At 35.9% G+C, this 16097-nt stretch overlaps 3 protein-coding genes across 3 annotated transcripts; all 3 read right to left on the bottom strand.

Moving 5' to 3' along the window:
• LOC145204244 (large ribosomal subunit protein eL15-like) lies at positions 1-2631 on the bottom strand. Its single transcript, XM_080076733.1, has 6 exons — positions 2550-2631; positions 2173-2345; positions 1313-1449; positions 999-1109; positions 681-857; positions 1-60 (listed from the first exon to the last, which is right to left on the bottom strand). The coding sequence occupies exons 2-6, from the start codon at positions 2342-2344 to the stop codon at positions 43-45; spliced, it is 615 nt and encodes a 204-aa protein (XP_079932859.1). The 5' UTR covers position 2345; positions 2550-2631; the 3' UTR covers positions 1-42.
• A 1356-nt stretch (positions 2632-3987) lies between these two features.
• Positions 3988-8245, bottom strand: LOC145204245 (Golgi reassembly-stacking protein 2-like). Its single transcript, XM_080076734.1, has 11 exons — positions 8055-8245; positions 7811-7891; positions 7650-7739; positions 6357-6470; positions 6202-6288; positions 6005-6135; positions 5746-5908; positions 5512-5686; positions 5352-5447; positions 5120-5269; positions 3988-4706 (listed from the first exon to the last, which is right to left on the bottom strand). The coding sequence occupies exons 1-11, from the start codon at positions 8115-8117 to the stop codon at positions 4594-4596; spliced, it is 1263 nt and encodes a 420-aa protein (XP_079932860.1). The 5' UTR covers positions 8118-8245; the 3' UTR covers positions 3988-4593.
• Positions 8246-9474: 1229 nt separating this feature from the next.
• Positions 9475-13200, bottom strand: LOC145204247 (protein FRA10AC1-like). The gene is made up of 9 exons (XM_080076735.1): positions 13069-13200; positions 12713-12822; positions 12456-12585; positions 12047-12123; positions 11722-11917; positions 10987-11159; positions 10741-10826; positions 10476-10599; positions 9475-10037 (listed from the first exon to the last, which is right to left on the bottom strand). Exons 1-9 carry the CDS (start codon positions 13093-13095, stop codon positions 9995-9997), a joined length of 966 nt encoding a protein of 321 aa, XP_079932861.1. The 5' UTR covers positions 13096-13200; the 3' UTR covers positions 9475-9994.
• Positions 13201-16097: the final 2897 nt, after the last annotated feature.

Here is a 16097-nt window from a genome sequence, read left to right on the forward strand (position 1 = left end):
TTTTTGATGTGGATTTTATTTTCTTCATAGTAGTTTGAAAAACTATCGCTTGCGTCGCATCTGTGAAAACAGTTTAAAGTCTTAACAAATGTCAAAAAACAATGTTCATAGCAGTGGTTCCCAACCTGGGGTTCGCAGACCCCCAAGGGGTCCGTGAGATGGTTTTAAGGGATCCATGGAGGCAAATATTTTTAGTATCATTACTCAATAGTACATTTTTTTTAAGTTTCCTAACCTTTATACAACGTTGCATACGAGTGCAAAACTGTTTGTTGCACCTTTGGGTCACGAAGTACTTTTCCACACGGACAATAGGTTTTACAGTTCTTTGTTTCAAGTTTTGTCCACCAGAAAATTTATATCTTAATTGCATTAACTGCTATAGTACAGAACTTCATTGGGATTTAAGGACTGTGAAGGTTGATTGAAATGCTTTCCCCAAAATCAAAAGTATAATAACGCATAATGCAAAAAAACATAGAAAGACATGCGTTGAATTACAGGTCCGCAGACCTATGAAATTTATAAAAGGGGTCCATGACTACAAAAAAGGTTGGGAACCACTGGTTTATAGGCAGTGAAGATGGCTTTCACAAGCAAATGTTAACATTAGCTAATAAACAGAATACCATTTTACAAAAATACAACAAAATTGGTAAAAGTGTAGGCAAACTACATACCTGAGTGGTGTTGCGACGCTTCCAAGCGGCATGTACGGAACCACCAATGGTGTGATTGAATTTATGTCCCTTGCCCAAGCCACGACTGCTTTTGCCTGCGGATGTCAGTCCTCTGCACTCACGGTGTTTCATAACAGAAGTACAAATCCATTGAATTGCTGGATCCCTCCTGATGGTCTGCAAATATAAATTAAAAACAGTTCAAAACTTGACATACACATGCATTTCAGTTTATTTTCACTTTTGATGGGGAACACAATGTTTTTTTCCCAGCACTACAAGTAGGTCTAAGATTGAAAAGTCAAACTATAACTGTACCTTGTGCATAGGATCAACCAAAATGATTTCAAAGTATTTGTATGTGGAGTCTTCGGCAACCCAGTAGCTGTTGAGGACTCGCAAAGCTCCACAATGACGTCCAGCTCTTTCCTAAACATGTCAAACAAACACAGGTTTTCGCATCAGTTCAAGAAGCAAATCTTTTGTTTTAAAAAAACAAACATATAAAATGACAATTGTTTTTGTCGAAACGTCTGTTTAATAAAATGAATATGTTTTATTCCACATCGCTGGCAATTTGGTTTTTATTGAAAGATATAAAATCTATGGTAACAATCGTTAAATTCACATACCTCAGCTACATTTTGTAGCGAGCGTGCAAACTTAAGCTGGTTTACACCCTGGTGAACAGGCTTGCCATAAGTGGCTCCCTTGGGTACAGGTCGCTTGCGTCCTCCACGGCGCACTCTTACTCGGTAGATCACATAGCCTACACAAGTATAATATAATTGTAACAACAACAAAATCGGTCAATTTGTAAGAAAATGGTAATTAAGGAAGGCTTTCAAACATTCTTGAAAATTCAAGAAGATAGTTCCAATCCACCTGGAAAACCTATTCACTTTATGTATTTTGGTTGGTAGGGTTAGAATTGTGTCAAGTTAAACTTACTTTTTAGGTATTGCTTGCTGTTCCTAATTTGACATAGAAACATGCCACCACCACTTTTGGGGAATGTTCTGTTTAACTGTGTCCAATTTAACCATTAGAAAACCAAAAGCACAACAAATGCAAAACATTATTTTGGGGTTATAAAGTATAACTTTGAAGGATCTATGCTTCAGCTAAGTCCTTTATCTCAGATTCTCAGGGGTCACCTAACTCTGTCCCGAAGGTACTTGGTCCTAATATCTCAGAAAACAAATGCTTGAGTTAATCGTAGAAAGTCAGTTTACTAGAACTCAATTCCCACAACATGTAGGATAATTTACACATAGTTGCGTGTAGGACGCATTGAACTAATGCGAAAGGTTCGTTACATCACAGACAGGACAGGACTAAAAGTATCGATGCCTTAGCTATTGTGTCTTGTGTGCAAACAACTGCCTTGTGTTAATAGTAATGGAATATTTAAGTATTGTCAGGCTAGTAATACATGGTTTACAAGATTTACCATCAGTACATATTTTGATGAGTAGTGAGTAGTAAGTACCTTGTTTGGCTTTGTAACCCAAGCGTCTAGCTTTGTCTGGGCGGGTTGGCCTTGGGGCTCGGTGAACAGCAGATAACTGGCGGAAATACCAGCACCTTACACGAAGCAAGTAACGAATTACATCTGATTGCTTCTTGCGCCACACCTCACTCATGTACTTGTACGCTCCCATCCTGAAATTGAACAAACTCAGTTAAAACAACTTCCTTACTGCAACATGTCTTTCACTTTCCAACGCACAAGTAGGTTTACTACGTACGGTTGGGGCTGTACATTGCTTTGTGTGTGCGAAGTAGAGATCTAACTTAAATTGTGGCCCGAAAAACTACATTTTTATTGCAGAGAATTACAGATTTAGTCAGATTTTCGAGTATTACCTGAATATTCAGAATGACGAGCCCTATAGCGAAAAAGAGAAACACATTTGCAACGAGTTTTGGATGTAAGATTTTGTGACACTTTCGGCGCTATATTTCTTAACTTTAAAAAGTGGGGTAGGCAGCAGGGCTGCCAAAGCTTGGGTTTTACCCCAAGATCTTGGGTTTTTACTTGACGTCTTGGGTCCTTGGGTTTTATTTTGAAAATTATAGCAATTCTTGGGTTTTGAGTCTTATTGATGAAATAAATATATGTAAGAACTATTTCAACGAGAAAAGTTTTTCGGGTAGCTGCACTGTTTAGGCCATTTTATCATCTCTTTTATTTTCTCTCTTTTCTAGACCTTAATTCTTTCTAGATAAGTATACAGTGAAAGCAATCGTTACACTTAAAATGCAAATAAATCAATGCTCGTTAAACATAAAAACTGCTAACCATCAAAGAAGTTTTAATGCTTCTAAATACACTGTAGAAATTACTAATTTTATGAAAAAGAAAGCAGATGATGATCATCAAACAGCCAAGAGTGAACTGGCGATTGCTGCATATTTTATTGAACATAATATTCCCTTTGCTTGCATTGACCATTTCCTACCAGTTTGTAAACTTGCATTTCCGGACATTAAATTGTCAAAAATTTGTCAATGAAACGAGTAAATTTCCTAATTAATTGCATTTCTAACCACATTTTGCAATCTTGGGTTTTCATTTAAATTCTTGGGTTGTTTTGCTGTCAGTCTTGGGTTTTGTTGAAATTCTCATTGGCAGCCCTGGTAGGCAGCCAATCAAATCGGACAGTCTTTATTCTTCAACACACGTTTAAAATCAAATAACGTAATAAAACGTTAGCAATGTAAATATAAGGCAGTCTCCAAGATTTTATGTGAGACGATCCAGCATATGCCGTACTTTGTCAACAGTTTAACCGTGCTTTGTAGTTTAGTTTAGCCACAGACACTATTACTTTAAATTATTTAAGTTTTAGCCGATTTTACACTACATCGCTGTTTGCTGGATTTTCTGTGGCGTTATTAGGTGCATTCACAGCAGTGGTAGGATTGAGCCGGTTCACAGCGGTTCTATAGAACCGTCTTTTATGGGATCAGCGAACCGGTTAGCATTACTGGTTACTGTCAGTGGACTAACAGAACCGGCTCAAAAATATGGCTTTTGTGATAGAACCTGCCGACAAAAAATTGATTTCCACCACTGATTCACAGTTAATTTTTAATGAGACCCAAATCGCCTTTTTTAAAGTAAATGCAAAGTTTACTCTACGTTTCTATTCGCTGGCTGCCTGTGTTATACTATTCATTTAGCTTCAATACTTACATACAATTTTAACCGCAAGGGTTGGTGCAAAAATGAGTCGTCCGCCATTCAAAACTTCTCCTTAATTTGTTCAAACCTCCTAATGGATCCTATTGTAAAACGCCATGATCATCAAAACTCTTTTATACAGTAACATACAAGTCGTACGTATAGCACCGACTCCTTGCAAATTTCGGGGAAACCAAATACAGACGAATTTAAAACACATTACAAAAATACTTGTAAACAAACATTTGCGCCAGTTTAATATTTTTGGTAAAGCTTTGTCATGCAAAACGGATTTATATCCAAGCTGCTGAATTAATAATACATGCAAAAGAAACAAAATGACAAATGTTTTAAACATATTAGATGCCATATGAAACCAAATGTTGCATAAAGCGTTCTTTAACAGATAGTATCATCACCACATTTGCAAAGCATAAAAATTTCATAAACAAACTATGTTGAAAGACTAGAAACATTTCTGTTAATATTGGCACAACCAAGTCAATATCAATTTTTGGGTTAAAGTTGTTGCTGGGTTCTTATGTTTGGGATGAACCATAAAGAATAACTGACATAGATATAGACATGTTACACAAATAATGATTTTATCCTATGAAATAATATAGGATTTGATAAATACAACACAGCTGCTGTACTGCTTCACTAGAACAATTTGCCACAATAAATTGCAATATTTCCCAATTTTTTGCCAACAGAAGCATTTTAATTGGTTTCAACCGCTTGCTGTTGTGCCTGCTCAATGATTGGATTTGCTTCTAGTATAACAGGGGCAGGTACCGATGTTGTAGTCAAAGGGGCAACTTCAGGAGCAGTCTCTAAAAAGGTTTGGACATGCAAATTAAAAATTTATTTTATTGAATAAAAAATGGTTTGAACAACGATGCTGAAACTTTTGCACTTTTCTTTAGTAATGCTATCTTATGTGTACCTGTTTTATAAAGTACTATAAAAAGCGTTTTTTAGGGGCAAAATGTATAAGTGTGGTGAAAAACAGGTTCACAGAGTTGAACTGTATTTGCCACATTATTGATTTCATGTTGAGTTACAAGAACTGTTATTAACTGTCCTAGGGACTTTCAATCAAGTTTCCAACCCACTGTATGTTTTATTCAATTAAATCAGTTTTAAACATTACATGTTATAGTTGTAGTTAAATATTAAATCCTTGTAACACATATTTGTACACGTGGATCCCAGTATCACAATCACAGCAAAACAAATAATAAACCTGTCTGAGTTGGTTCTGCTGAAGCTGTTGTCTCAACTGTTGGGAGATTTGCAGCCAGACTATCTAGAGATGGCAAGGGCATGCCACTGGGCAGAGTTAGTGGTGGCAGATTAAGGTTGGGAATTGCAGGCAATGGAGCGATTCCTGAAACTACAAAAAATAATTTGTTGTTAAAATTCTGATGCACACAGTTCCAGTAACAGCAAGGCTTAAAATGTGCTTTTTATCACACCTGGAGTAAAGTTAAGTTGTGGCATTGTGCCAGGCTGGTATTGCACGCCAGTAGGTAGGGTGGGTGGCATTTGAATGTTAACCAAAGGGGGAATGCCTGTAAAGCAAATTGAAACAAATGAATATTTACAGAAATGCATAAGTTGCAATGACAAGCAAACCTGGTATTGTGGAGGCGAGAGATGGAGTTGACGTAAGACCATCTGATGGTGGAGCTCCATAACTTGCAGTTGCTGGTACACCAGTGTTACCAGGCAGCAAGTTTGAGCTTGTGGCTACAGGTGGTGCAATGTTAGGAATGGCAACAGCAGGTGCCACAGATGTCTGAAGTGGAACCTGTAGCACAATCAAATTGAAATTTTATGGTCGGGTCTTTATCATAAACTTTCACTTACTTCAGCAAACCCATCACCCGAAGGTGGTTTTCCTGTCATGTTGACAACTGTTGCATCACCACTTGATGGCGGCACAGGATGGTGCACACTGATAGTTTTTCCTTCAGTGAATGGAAGTGTGGGAATGCGATGAAGATAACCATAACCAATTCCACAACCAAGACTATAATAAACGAAGGGGTATTGTTGTAAAAAATGCAATAAGGATGAAAGATGTTTTAACTATATATATTAATTATATATATTATAATGGAAATACCTGCCATCACCACCCCAAGCACTGTTTGGGGTAATTATTACTTCTCGTGAAGCATCTGTATCACTGTTGTATACAAACAACTTTAATTGACGGCCATCATGAGATTCTATTAACGTAAACAAGTCGTCCTGCTGCAAATCAAACAAACTTGTTCAGTTAAGAAATTAAACCTAAATATGCAAATTAGCACAACTTACTTCACTAAGTAATGAGTCCGCACCAATAATATAATCACTGAATGGTCTTAAACCAGCAATATAGGCAGGAGAGTTGGGTTCCACTTCCTAGCAAAAAAATTATGAAGTTACTTAATGTACTAGTTGCCTAATTAAGTCAAAGCAGTTTTTCTCACCAAAACATGCCACACATTCTCATTTGCTCCGTCAAATGAACAAAATCTAATAGAAACTCCTAATAATCCTTGGCCACCCCACATACTACTTGGTGTAATAGTAACTTCTCGCAGCTGGAATACAAAATGTTTTGAGCGTTAACTCCCATTTTGTAATTACAAATGTTATCCATAAAAGCATTGCAGAAAAAATTAAGAGGTACACTGTAAATCAGTGCTCTTCAACCTTTTTTGTGATACGATACCCTCAAGGTGATTTGTCAAACTTTGCGGAACCCCAATAAAAAAAAGTTTTAATGAATGTAATAGAACAGTGGTTCTCAAACTTTTTTGACCGCGACCCATATCTGAGTTTTATGAACATCTCACGACCCAAGCCTCAAACATAAAAAAAATGTACTAATTTCGAGGCCACGTCGTCGCCGCATCGGAGTCTGCCCATGTCAAAATGGCTACAGGTTTACCGAGTTCGATTCGACAATACTATACATAACACAACACACATTGTGGCTTTGCAGCACCATGATCATTGATAGAAGTGAATCCCAAATCTAAAAATTTCCTTGTACGAATACTTACTCACCCTCAAACGCTAATTGTTACAACTCCTCGTTCAGTTTCGCATGATTAACTTTTATTCCCCGTCCTATGACGTAACAATCGCAATGTGCGTAACAGTACAATTGGACGGCTATTGTTAGTATGTTGCAATGATTAGTTCATTTTACTGTACAACGTGGTCGAGTGAGGGGACTTTACTACTACTACATTAAGCAAACTCGTTTGTGTTTACTTAATGCAGTAATAGTTCGTTTGGGTAGAATTGAACCACCATACCGCGACCCATTTTTTGATCCTGCGCGACCCATGTTTGGGTCGCGACCCATACTTTGAGAACCACTGTAATAGAAGTAGGCTACATCAAAGAAAAAACATGCATTTTTACCTAACACACTCCAAGCACACAATATTAGTTGACTTAAATTAAACGATTCACTGAAACGCATTGGCATGTTACTTGTAACGGTCGTTTCTTTATTTATCTCGCAATTATTTTGAGTGTATCAAGGCTGTGTTTATTACATCACAATTGATCATCGGTGCAACCAAAGTTAACTAGATTGTACAGGCAAACATTGCTGTTTGCAACAATGATATTGTTATGATACATTTATGTTTGAATTTGTACACCGAACCGCTGAGAACCCCTGTGCAACGCTTAAAGATCACGGAACCCCTGTAAGGGTAGTACGGAACCCCGGTTGAAGAGCACTGCTGTAAATGAAACCTTACTTTCAACGTTTTGCTGCTGTACACATACATCTTGATAGGTTTTTCAACATTAGCCCGAAGCAGATCCTTAAGTCTATCATCATCTTTGTTCTGTGTAAAATATTTAAATTAAACTGAGTCTGATTTTTCCACACAACTTGCACTTGCAATATGAAACTCACCAATCTTGTATTTCCAATCATTACAATAAAGTCAAAGAAGGGCTCAAGGCCAGCTTTAAACCCCGGAGAGTTTTCTTGAACCTTTAAAGCAAAATCAGTAACTCTTGTTTAATGTTTATCAGTAACTCTTATGTAATGCCTTTCACAATGCACTTTTAAATAACAGTATTGTATATTTGTTATGAAGTAGAGACAGATTTACAGTTGTTTTTAGTTTTCAGGCATCACAAAAATATTCTCTTACCCTCAAAACATGGTAACCTTCAGAGCCTCCGCCAGGAATTTCAACACTGTTGCTTCCTCCCATGTTTGAACCTTGCTGTTGTTGGTGTTAATGCAGACCAGAGTCTCAGACTATTCACAAGAAACTGCTCTGATTATTACTCTATTAGTCTATTTGCATTTCCCAAATTAAATTTAATGATTTGCAACCTGCGAACATTTTACATTATTTGTATTAAACCATTGTTAGTTTATATTACACAAGATAAACATATACGTGGTACCTAAAAAACGACAATTTATTTAAAATAAAAATTTTAAAAAAGCATCTAACATAAACAGCTTTAAACCTTTACATTGACATTCACCTGATAAAAAAAATGATGAACTACCAATATACGTACATTGTACAATGGTGGCTACTCAGAAATAAACGTTCTTTATACTTAAAAAAGCCGCAATAACACACGCAACTATCATATTTGCTTGTTCCACGTCATTTACAAAAGTTATGTTCACGCTTAATCAAGAAAATAATTATAATTTCTATGTGTACCAACCGTAATTTCTCTACCACTCGAGTTTTATTGGCAATATTTATTTTACAATCAATTAAAAGTTTCGCAATTTTTGGGCCCCTTTTTCGAGAGCTGCAAATAAACGTATTTATAAACCAAGATTGCCTTTGGGTCGAAAACCATATACTTAAATATACCTTTGGCCGGCTACAACACATGATGTTGAAACACATAACCTGGCGTACAGATTGAAACACGAAATAATTGGACATACTTTGATTCACATTGCCTAGGTTTACATTAGATTAAAAACAAAACATATATATACTGCTCTATTATAGGCCCAAAATAAAAACTAAGTTGGGAATAAGTTGGTGGCAAACATAAGAACAAATAATCAGTAGCCTACATACCAGTTAACTGACATGCACCTTTTTACTTTGCCTGCACATTTGTTGTTGTAGAAAAACTATTCTACTTTTATTACTGTACTAGGCTTTTAGGTCTAAGACAAGAAACAAATTCGACCAAGATGATCGACTGCAGTCCACTTCATCAAGTAAAAAGTTACCGACAGTCGTTAATGAAGGATCTGGGCAAAATAAAGCATCTCTCAAATCGACTTTCAACACATTTTTGTGGAAAAGTTTTCCTTTTCCACATCGGTAGTGTTTTGATCAAATGTTTTTTGTTACTATTTGCTTTACTGAATAAAGTATAATAGGAAAAAATAAACAAAAAGCGAAAAATTATTTTGCACAGCAACCACATGTAGAATTTTTTTTGTTACTTTAATCCTGATTGTTCCCAATTGTTCACCCACTAATAGATCGGCGATATAACAAAAGTAAAAATGTAAAAACTGGAACAAGGCCGACCAGGTCAACAAAAAACAAAAATCACACAAAATACGACGTTTTGTTAAAAAAAAAGTCCTACATAAAGACATGCGAAGCCGACGATTTTTGAAATATTAAGAGATAAAGAGATGCAATGAAATCAAACGATCACACAAAAACACTGTTACCTGCTGACAGGGACAGGACACACGTGAATCGCGGACGCTTGACAAGCTAATGGATTTTACAGTGATATAGTGTCGGAAAGAAAGTTTATGATTATTTACTTCGGCCGACTAAAATCAATCACTCAAAAAAGTTAGTCTGGTTCCCTATTGTTGAAAACACAGTAAGTTTCAGCGGACGTCCGAAAAAACATAATTGCAGCGACGCGATGTGCTTGGCGATCGTCTTTTTCTAAACCGGTGGCTCCCCATCTTTTGCGCTTTTAACGTTTTTTTCTTCTTCTTTTCCTCATCCACTGCGTTCAAACACGTCGCCTAAATCGTTGTGTGCAGGTAAAAGAATTTTGGGTTAAACTGCCACGATGTGACTCGTAAAAAACTTCGTGTGATTTTGATCTGATTTTCTGACAAACAAACATCTCAAAGAAAGAGATCTTGAAAGTACTCATCAAATTCTTCCTCTCTGTAAAACAAAACCAAAGTTTTAATCAAATGTGTTTTCTTCCTAAAATCTCTTACAAGTGTAGACTACACTACAAAATCGCCATGTTGATATTTTTGTTTCTGAACAATTATATTGAAGAGATATAAGACATTTCTATTTTAAACAATCAAATGTGTAGCCTACATTGCTTATCTTCAATTTTGAACAAGTACTGCCTGAAAAAAGGGCCATTGAAAACACTGCCAAAAGATTCTTCGACCGTTTTGCATTACTTCTTCTCTGATAACCCAATTAAGTGTTTGTAGCTATCAATGTGTCCTCAATAAAGCGTTTTTGTAGAAACAAAATAATGCATATTCTGTGACTATAGGAATGATGCAAACACCAACAAAGGAAAAATAAATTTTGAAAATTGATATTTTAAAAAACAAGCACATTCTTGTAAAATTATTATACCTTGATTTTTCCTCCTCAACTTGCACAGGTTTACTCCAGATTTCATGTTCTTCTTCATCCTGTTTTTCACTCGATTTCAAAGAAGATGTGCCTGGTGAATCATCTGAGGAACTAGAATCTGATTCTGAAAGTTGTGGCAACATTTATGAATTTTTTACATACAGTTTAAAGATTTTTAACATAAATTATGATTGACAATATGTAGCTTTTCTATCATAACACAATGCAATTCAGGTTTTAAATTTTTTTTGAATAAAAATTAAACCTGTTTTGTGTTTCTTGTGTTTTTTCTTTTTCTTCTTTTTTTGCTTTGATGGTGATTTTAAGTTGTGACCAGTAACATCTTTTCTCCTGGAGAAAGTGAAACATTTTATTGTTTTATTCATGAAATTTATGTTAAAAATATATCCAATAAAAAGTAAATAATGTTTCCAATACAATAAAGTGTATATAGTTACACATTGCATGTTTCTGACATTTTTTCCAAAAATAATTTACATTAACATCATACTTATGGTGGTAGTTGAGTTTGTAGGAGCATTCTGGACAAAGTCGCAGCTTAACAAGTGCATTTTTCTTAATGTTAGCTTCAACATAGGCAAAGTTGACTTCCCAACTTCTAAGACCCTCCTTATCTTGACATTTTTTATTTCCACAAATAAATTGTCCTTTTCCAGATATGACCTAAACAGAAGAACAAGAGTCCAAATACAAACCCAAAACAATTGAGAGATAAGTTTGTTCAGTCCTACTGAACTAAATATTTGACATTTATTTTAGTTTGGAACACTATACACGGACTTGAAAAGTAATATAATCATAAACATTACTGCCAAGGTAGTGGTGTATAAAGAATACATCGTTCGGATGTTTCGACAAACTCTGTTGTCATCATCAGTGCATGTTCGCTGATGATGACAACAGAGATTGTCGAAACGTCTGAACGATGTATTCTTTATACACCACTACCTTGGCAGTAATGTTTATGATTAAACTATTTTAGTTTGTAAGTCGTAATTTAAGCTCTATACAAACCAATTGGGTACAAACAAAACCCAATGCAAGTTTTCTCCTGGACAAAAATGTTGGATAACTTGCTGTTGTACAATAATGAAATGCACTGATATACCAAAGAAAACACAATCCAGCACATATCAGACACAGATAACAGCACATATTGTACACAAGTTTCAATTGTTATCAATGCAAACAACCAGGTTTCACAAAATATTTCAACTACATTTACCTCTTTTTCGATTCTCCACCTCAGAGCAATTTTGTTCTCTTTGTAGCGGGACAAATCACAGATAGTGTATTCTTTGAAAAGCTTATCCCAGTATTTTTTTGCCAATTTTCTCTCCCATGTTGTGACTGATTCATCATTCTCCCATAAAAACTGATGGTTCTCTTTGATAACATCATGATCAGTCTTGTCCTTAGAACTAAACCAATACACAAACCATTATTAAATTACATAATGTAAATAAAAGTATGATATAAAATGTATGAGCATTAAAGTATGAAATCAAATGAATCCAAATCATTAATCAGTGATAGATATTTGTACCCACCTGTCACGTTTGAAATCAGATGATTTACCTCCATAAAGAAACAAATAATCATTGACTATCTTTTGATGTCTTGTGTACTGGCCATTAGGTAAAAAGCTAAGGCATTAACGTTTAACTATAAACATCTCTAAAAAACTATCAGCCACTGGCATTAATATCATGTACTTGATTGCAAATATCTATTTATTAGGTTTTATTGTTAATTAGTATAATTACATTTTGTAGCTATCTCCCATATATGCTATTATATCCAACTTTTTTGTTTCTTTCCCAATACTATACTGTACAATAAAATTGTTCAATGTAGAGCTTTGGACACAGCGATACTGCATATTAATTCAATAATAATGTTTTTTATTTGAACATTATTTTGTGCATTGAAACAAGATTACGTTTAAGTTAAGGATACAGCATCCATTGCCAATATTCCATGATATCTCATTCTTTTTCCTTCTTCTTTATCAAGTAGATCCACTGCCACTCTTTTGGATGGAGCACGGTTGTTGGATTTTCCACTATGCAATAATCCAACATGGCCCCTAAAATGATAATGGTATCGTCAGAACTTAAAACAAAACCTTGACACAAAAATATTTTTAACCTTGTCAAAAAAGTGTTAATAATTTAATAATAGTTGGTTTCAAAAATGATAACAAATTTTTTTACAGGTTTGGCTTCTTCAGGAGCTCCTTTTCCGTTTTTCTGTTTTCCTTGCGCTTTGCTATCTCACTGTCACTAGCAAAATCACTGAATTCGGATCCATAGTCATTTACGGCCTAAAAAGCATTAGAATAGAATAGTATGCTTATGCTAGTAACAAAATATAATACTTTTGCAACACTGAAGTAAAATTACATTTACACTTAACACATACGTAAGCATACTTGAGTTGATTTTTCCCTTTTTCACTCAAAAGGGCAGCAAACTTTAATGTTATATGTAATAATCATCAAAAGAACAAACTAAGACAGATCGGGATTGTTGAAGAAGGGCACGTATTTTTTACAGCAAACAACTCTTACCTCGTAGTTGACTTTAGACGACGACATTTGCACGCCTGGCAAAGTTTAAATATTACATACACAGTATTTAGACAAAAGTTTCACTTTACTTATGCATTGCAAACTGAAAATAAAGCACAATAGCTAACGATCAACCGCTGGATTTAATTTTACTTCGAGGTACTTCACCGATTTCACAGAGATCTTGTTTCGTTGAAATTTTTTTACATTGTGGTACTTAATCCGACATATGTGTTAAAAAAATCTTACTGGATATTCATTAAAGGTTGTTAAAAATCCCAAAAATTGCTAATGTCATAAAACTATGTTCAAACAGTTTTTTCGGAGTTGGTGCCTTCAATTAGTTCAACCAGAGACTACTAATTAGTTAGATTCCGCTGGGTTGGAGAAATGTCGCTTAAGAGCAACTTGCTCAGAAAGACACAAAGAACCGAGACAGGATTAGAACACACAACCCTGTAAACAAAACCATGTGGTCACATTGCCAAGGTTAAAAATTGTTCAAGAGCAAATTTGCTCATTAATGGTGATTTACAAAATTATTTGTAGTTGTGATCACAATTGAGCGTACTAGACAACCAAAAAGAGACAACGTGTCGTTTCGCTTCGACCATATATGGCGCGAACAAACGTGTGTAAGTGCTGACAGTTGATACTCTGGGACAACACTTCGCAAATTTTCACGCTAGGCTAAGATTAGCGACCCGTGGGCGCCTGGGTGCACTGTTTACATGGTTACAGGTGACGTCGGGGCGGATTTAATAGTATCAGGCTTTGATTGACGGCGTCAGTCTGCTGTAGAAGCTTGTGAATCCACAGAGGCTCTCGAAAAAAAGGTTGTTCTTTCGGTTACAAGTCAAGTTGAAATTGACGCCTACAATTTTCTGTAGAATCTGCGGGTTTAAAATTTCAGCGTTTTTTGTCTATTTTGTGCAAACATTTTTGTGTTTTATAATTTGAAATTTCCGCTCTCTGAAAGGGGCCGTTTTAATGTTACCAAGTAAGCGCAGCCAAATTAAATTATAAAAGCATCGTTTTTTACAGATAAAGCTACATTGGAACAACCGTAAAAACATTCGTTGAGAAAACTACAAGTGTAAAAAGATCAACATGAACCAAAAATTGAAACGTTTTAGCTGAAAACAAATTAGGCACGGAGGACAGCAATGCGGGCATTTCTTCTTCTTGCGATTAGCACCATCGGGTTCTGTTTTTAATTTTATTATTCACGCGAAAGTCAATCACAATCTGCTTAAGTTCGATCGGGACTCGACATTGTATGTATCAACGTTTAGATACCGTACATGGATATGCACTTAGGCGGGCTTAAATTTTACATGTCACAACAGAATCATCGGTCCCGCAGACATTTAGAAACCGAAATCACGCGCTTTGTATCGGTGTTTAGACATGTTGGCGTGAGTTTTGTCTATCAAATAATGCCTTAAAAAATAATTTGCCCCTAGCTGCGTGTGGTCTGACTAAACTTATCTATGCAAAAGCAAATATTTAGTAACTTACATTGCCTTTGTTGGGATAAGAGGCTTGGAATTGGAACACGGTTTCTTGTAGCCACAGGAACAAACAAGAAGCAATTTGCGTGTGTTCAAGCACGACCACCTCTAAAATATGTTTTCGCACTGCCTTCGTACAGTAACTGACGACCGATTTTTTTGACGTTTGAAATTTCAAAAAAGCTTACGATTCGTGGATAAACCGTATAGACCAGAAGTTTTAAATCATTATAACTCTAGAAAAGGTGTCGACTATTTGTAATTACACTATCTTCTAAAAATTTCGGTGTTTTATGTCTGTAACGCGACACTCTTTTTCCTGTGGAGAGGGACGCCCTTGCCAAACAAATTTAAACCATTTATTATGTCTGGCAATGCGTGAAGGTAAAACTAAGCACAAAAGCACTTTCATGTAAACAGTTTTCTCAACCGTCCCACCCTGTGTCCTTATTTGACGTCGCACGTTTGTGGAATCACGTGCCGCCCAAAGTTCCCAGGCCCGGGTATTAACACAGGAATCAGGGCGTCAAGACCGACGAGACAGTTTGAGATTTCGAGGCGTCCCCGGACTCACCCCGTGGCCCCACGCACCGAGCGATACGTCATAGTGACAGTGACGTGGGTGGCCCGGCACCAGGGGTGTCAAACGGGAAGGTCACACAGCGACAAATACTTTTCAAATCCATCCTAACTCTTCCAAGTGGATTACGTTGTTTTTAAACTATATCACTGGGCAACAAAAAAATATTTTTTTACTGGTGTCTGTAATGTTTTAACTGATTTTGACTAATTCTAGTGCCCTGATTTCAAAAATGCAATCGGTTTATCTGTATCACGTCTAGTTTTCCTGTTATGGTACATCCACGTTTGAAAAACAATCTGTATGTATACACTACAGTGAAACTGGTTTTGAGTATTTTATTTGGAATTAACGTTTTCGCAAGAACAAAATTTTGAATTTAATTTTAAATGTAAGAGGTGAACACTCCTAACCAACAAAATTCAACACATAAAACAAAAAAATGGTTTCAAATTTGTAAGCTTTTAGGTATATCGGGTATAGGCCTACACATGTACTTCTGTAACTTTCGGAAATGACTGGCAGCAATATCGTCCCGTTTAATTGACCAACAGCAGTTAGCCAAGACCACATTATTTAGACACGTTTCGTTTTATCCTGTTGGAACCTTTCAGCTTAATTCTCATCATTTATATCCCCTACGTTTTAAGGGAAGTGTAGCTTTTATACTCATTTTCGTACCGAATTTTTCAGATCGCTTAATAACTTAGTTATGTACTCTTTCTAATTATTTCAGTCCCTTTCTAGTGTTTTTGTCCATTACTGTCATATTCCAGTCAACATTAGGTAAGTGGAGCCCATTGCTTGTCCTAAACCCCTAAAGCCACATCGAAGTGTACAAGATATGCACATTTGATACAGATCGTTTTTTTTTTCTTTTTAGTTGTGTTGTATGGGTATTCACCAGTAATGTAGCATAAAACATCTTGGTAATT

This window comes from Phallusia mammillata, chromosome 8, assembly GCF_965637545.1.
Source record: "Phallusia mammillata chromosome 8, kaPhaMamm4.hap1.1, whole genome shotgun sequence".
Taxonomy (NCBI): Eukaryota; Metazoa; Chordata; class Ascidiacea; order Phlebobranchia; family Ascidiidae; genus Phallusia; species Phallusia mammillata.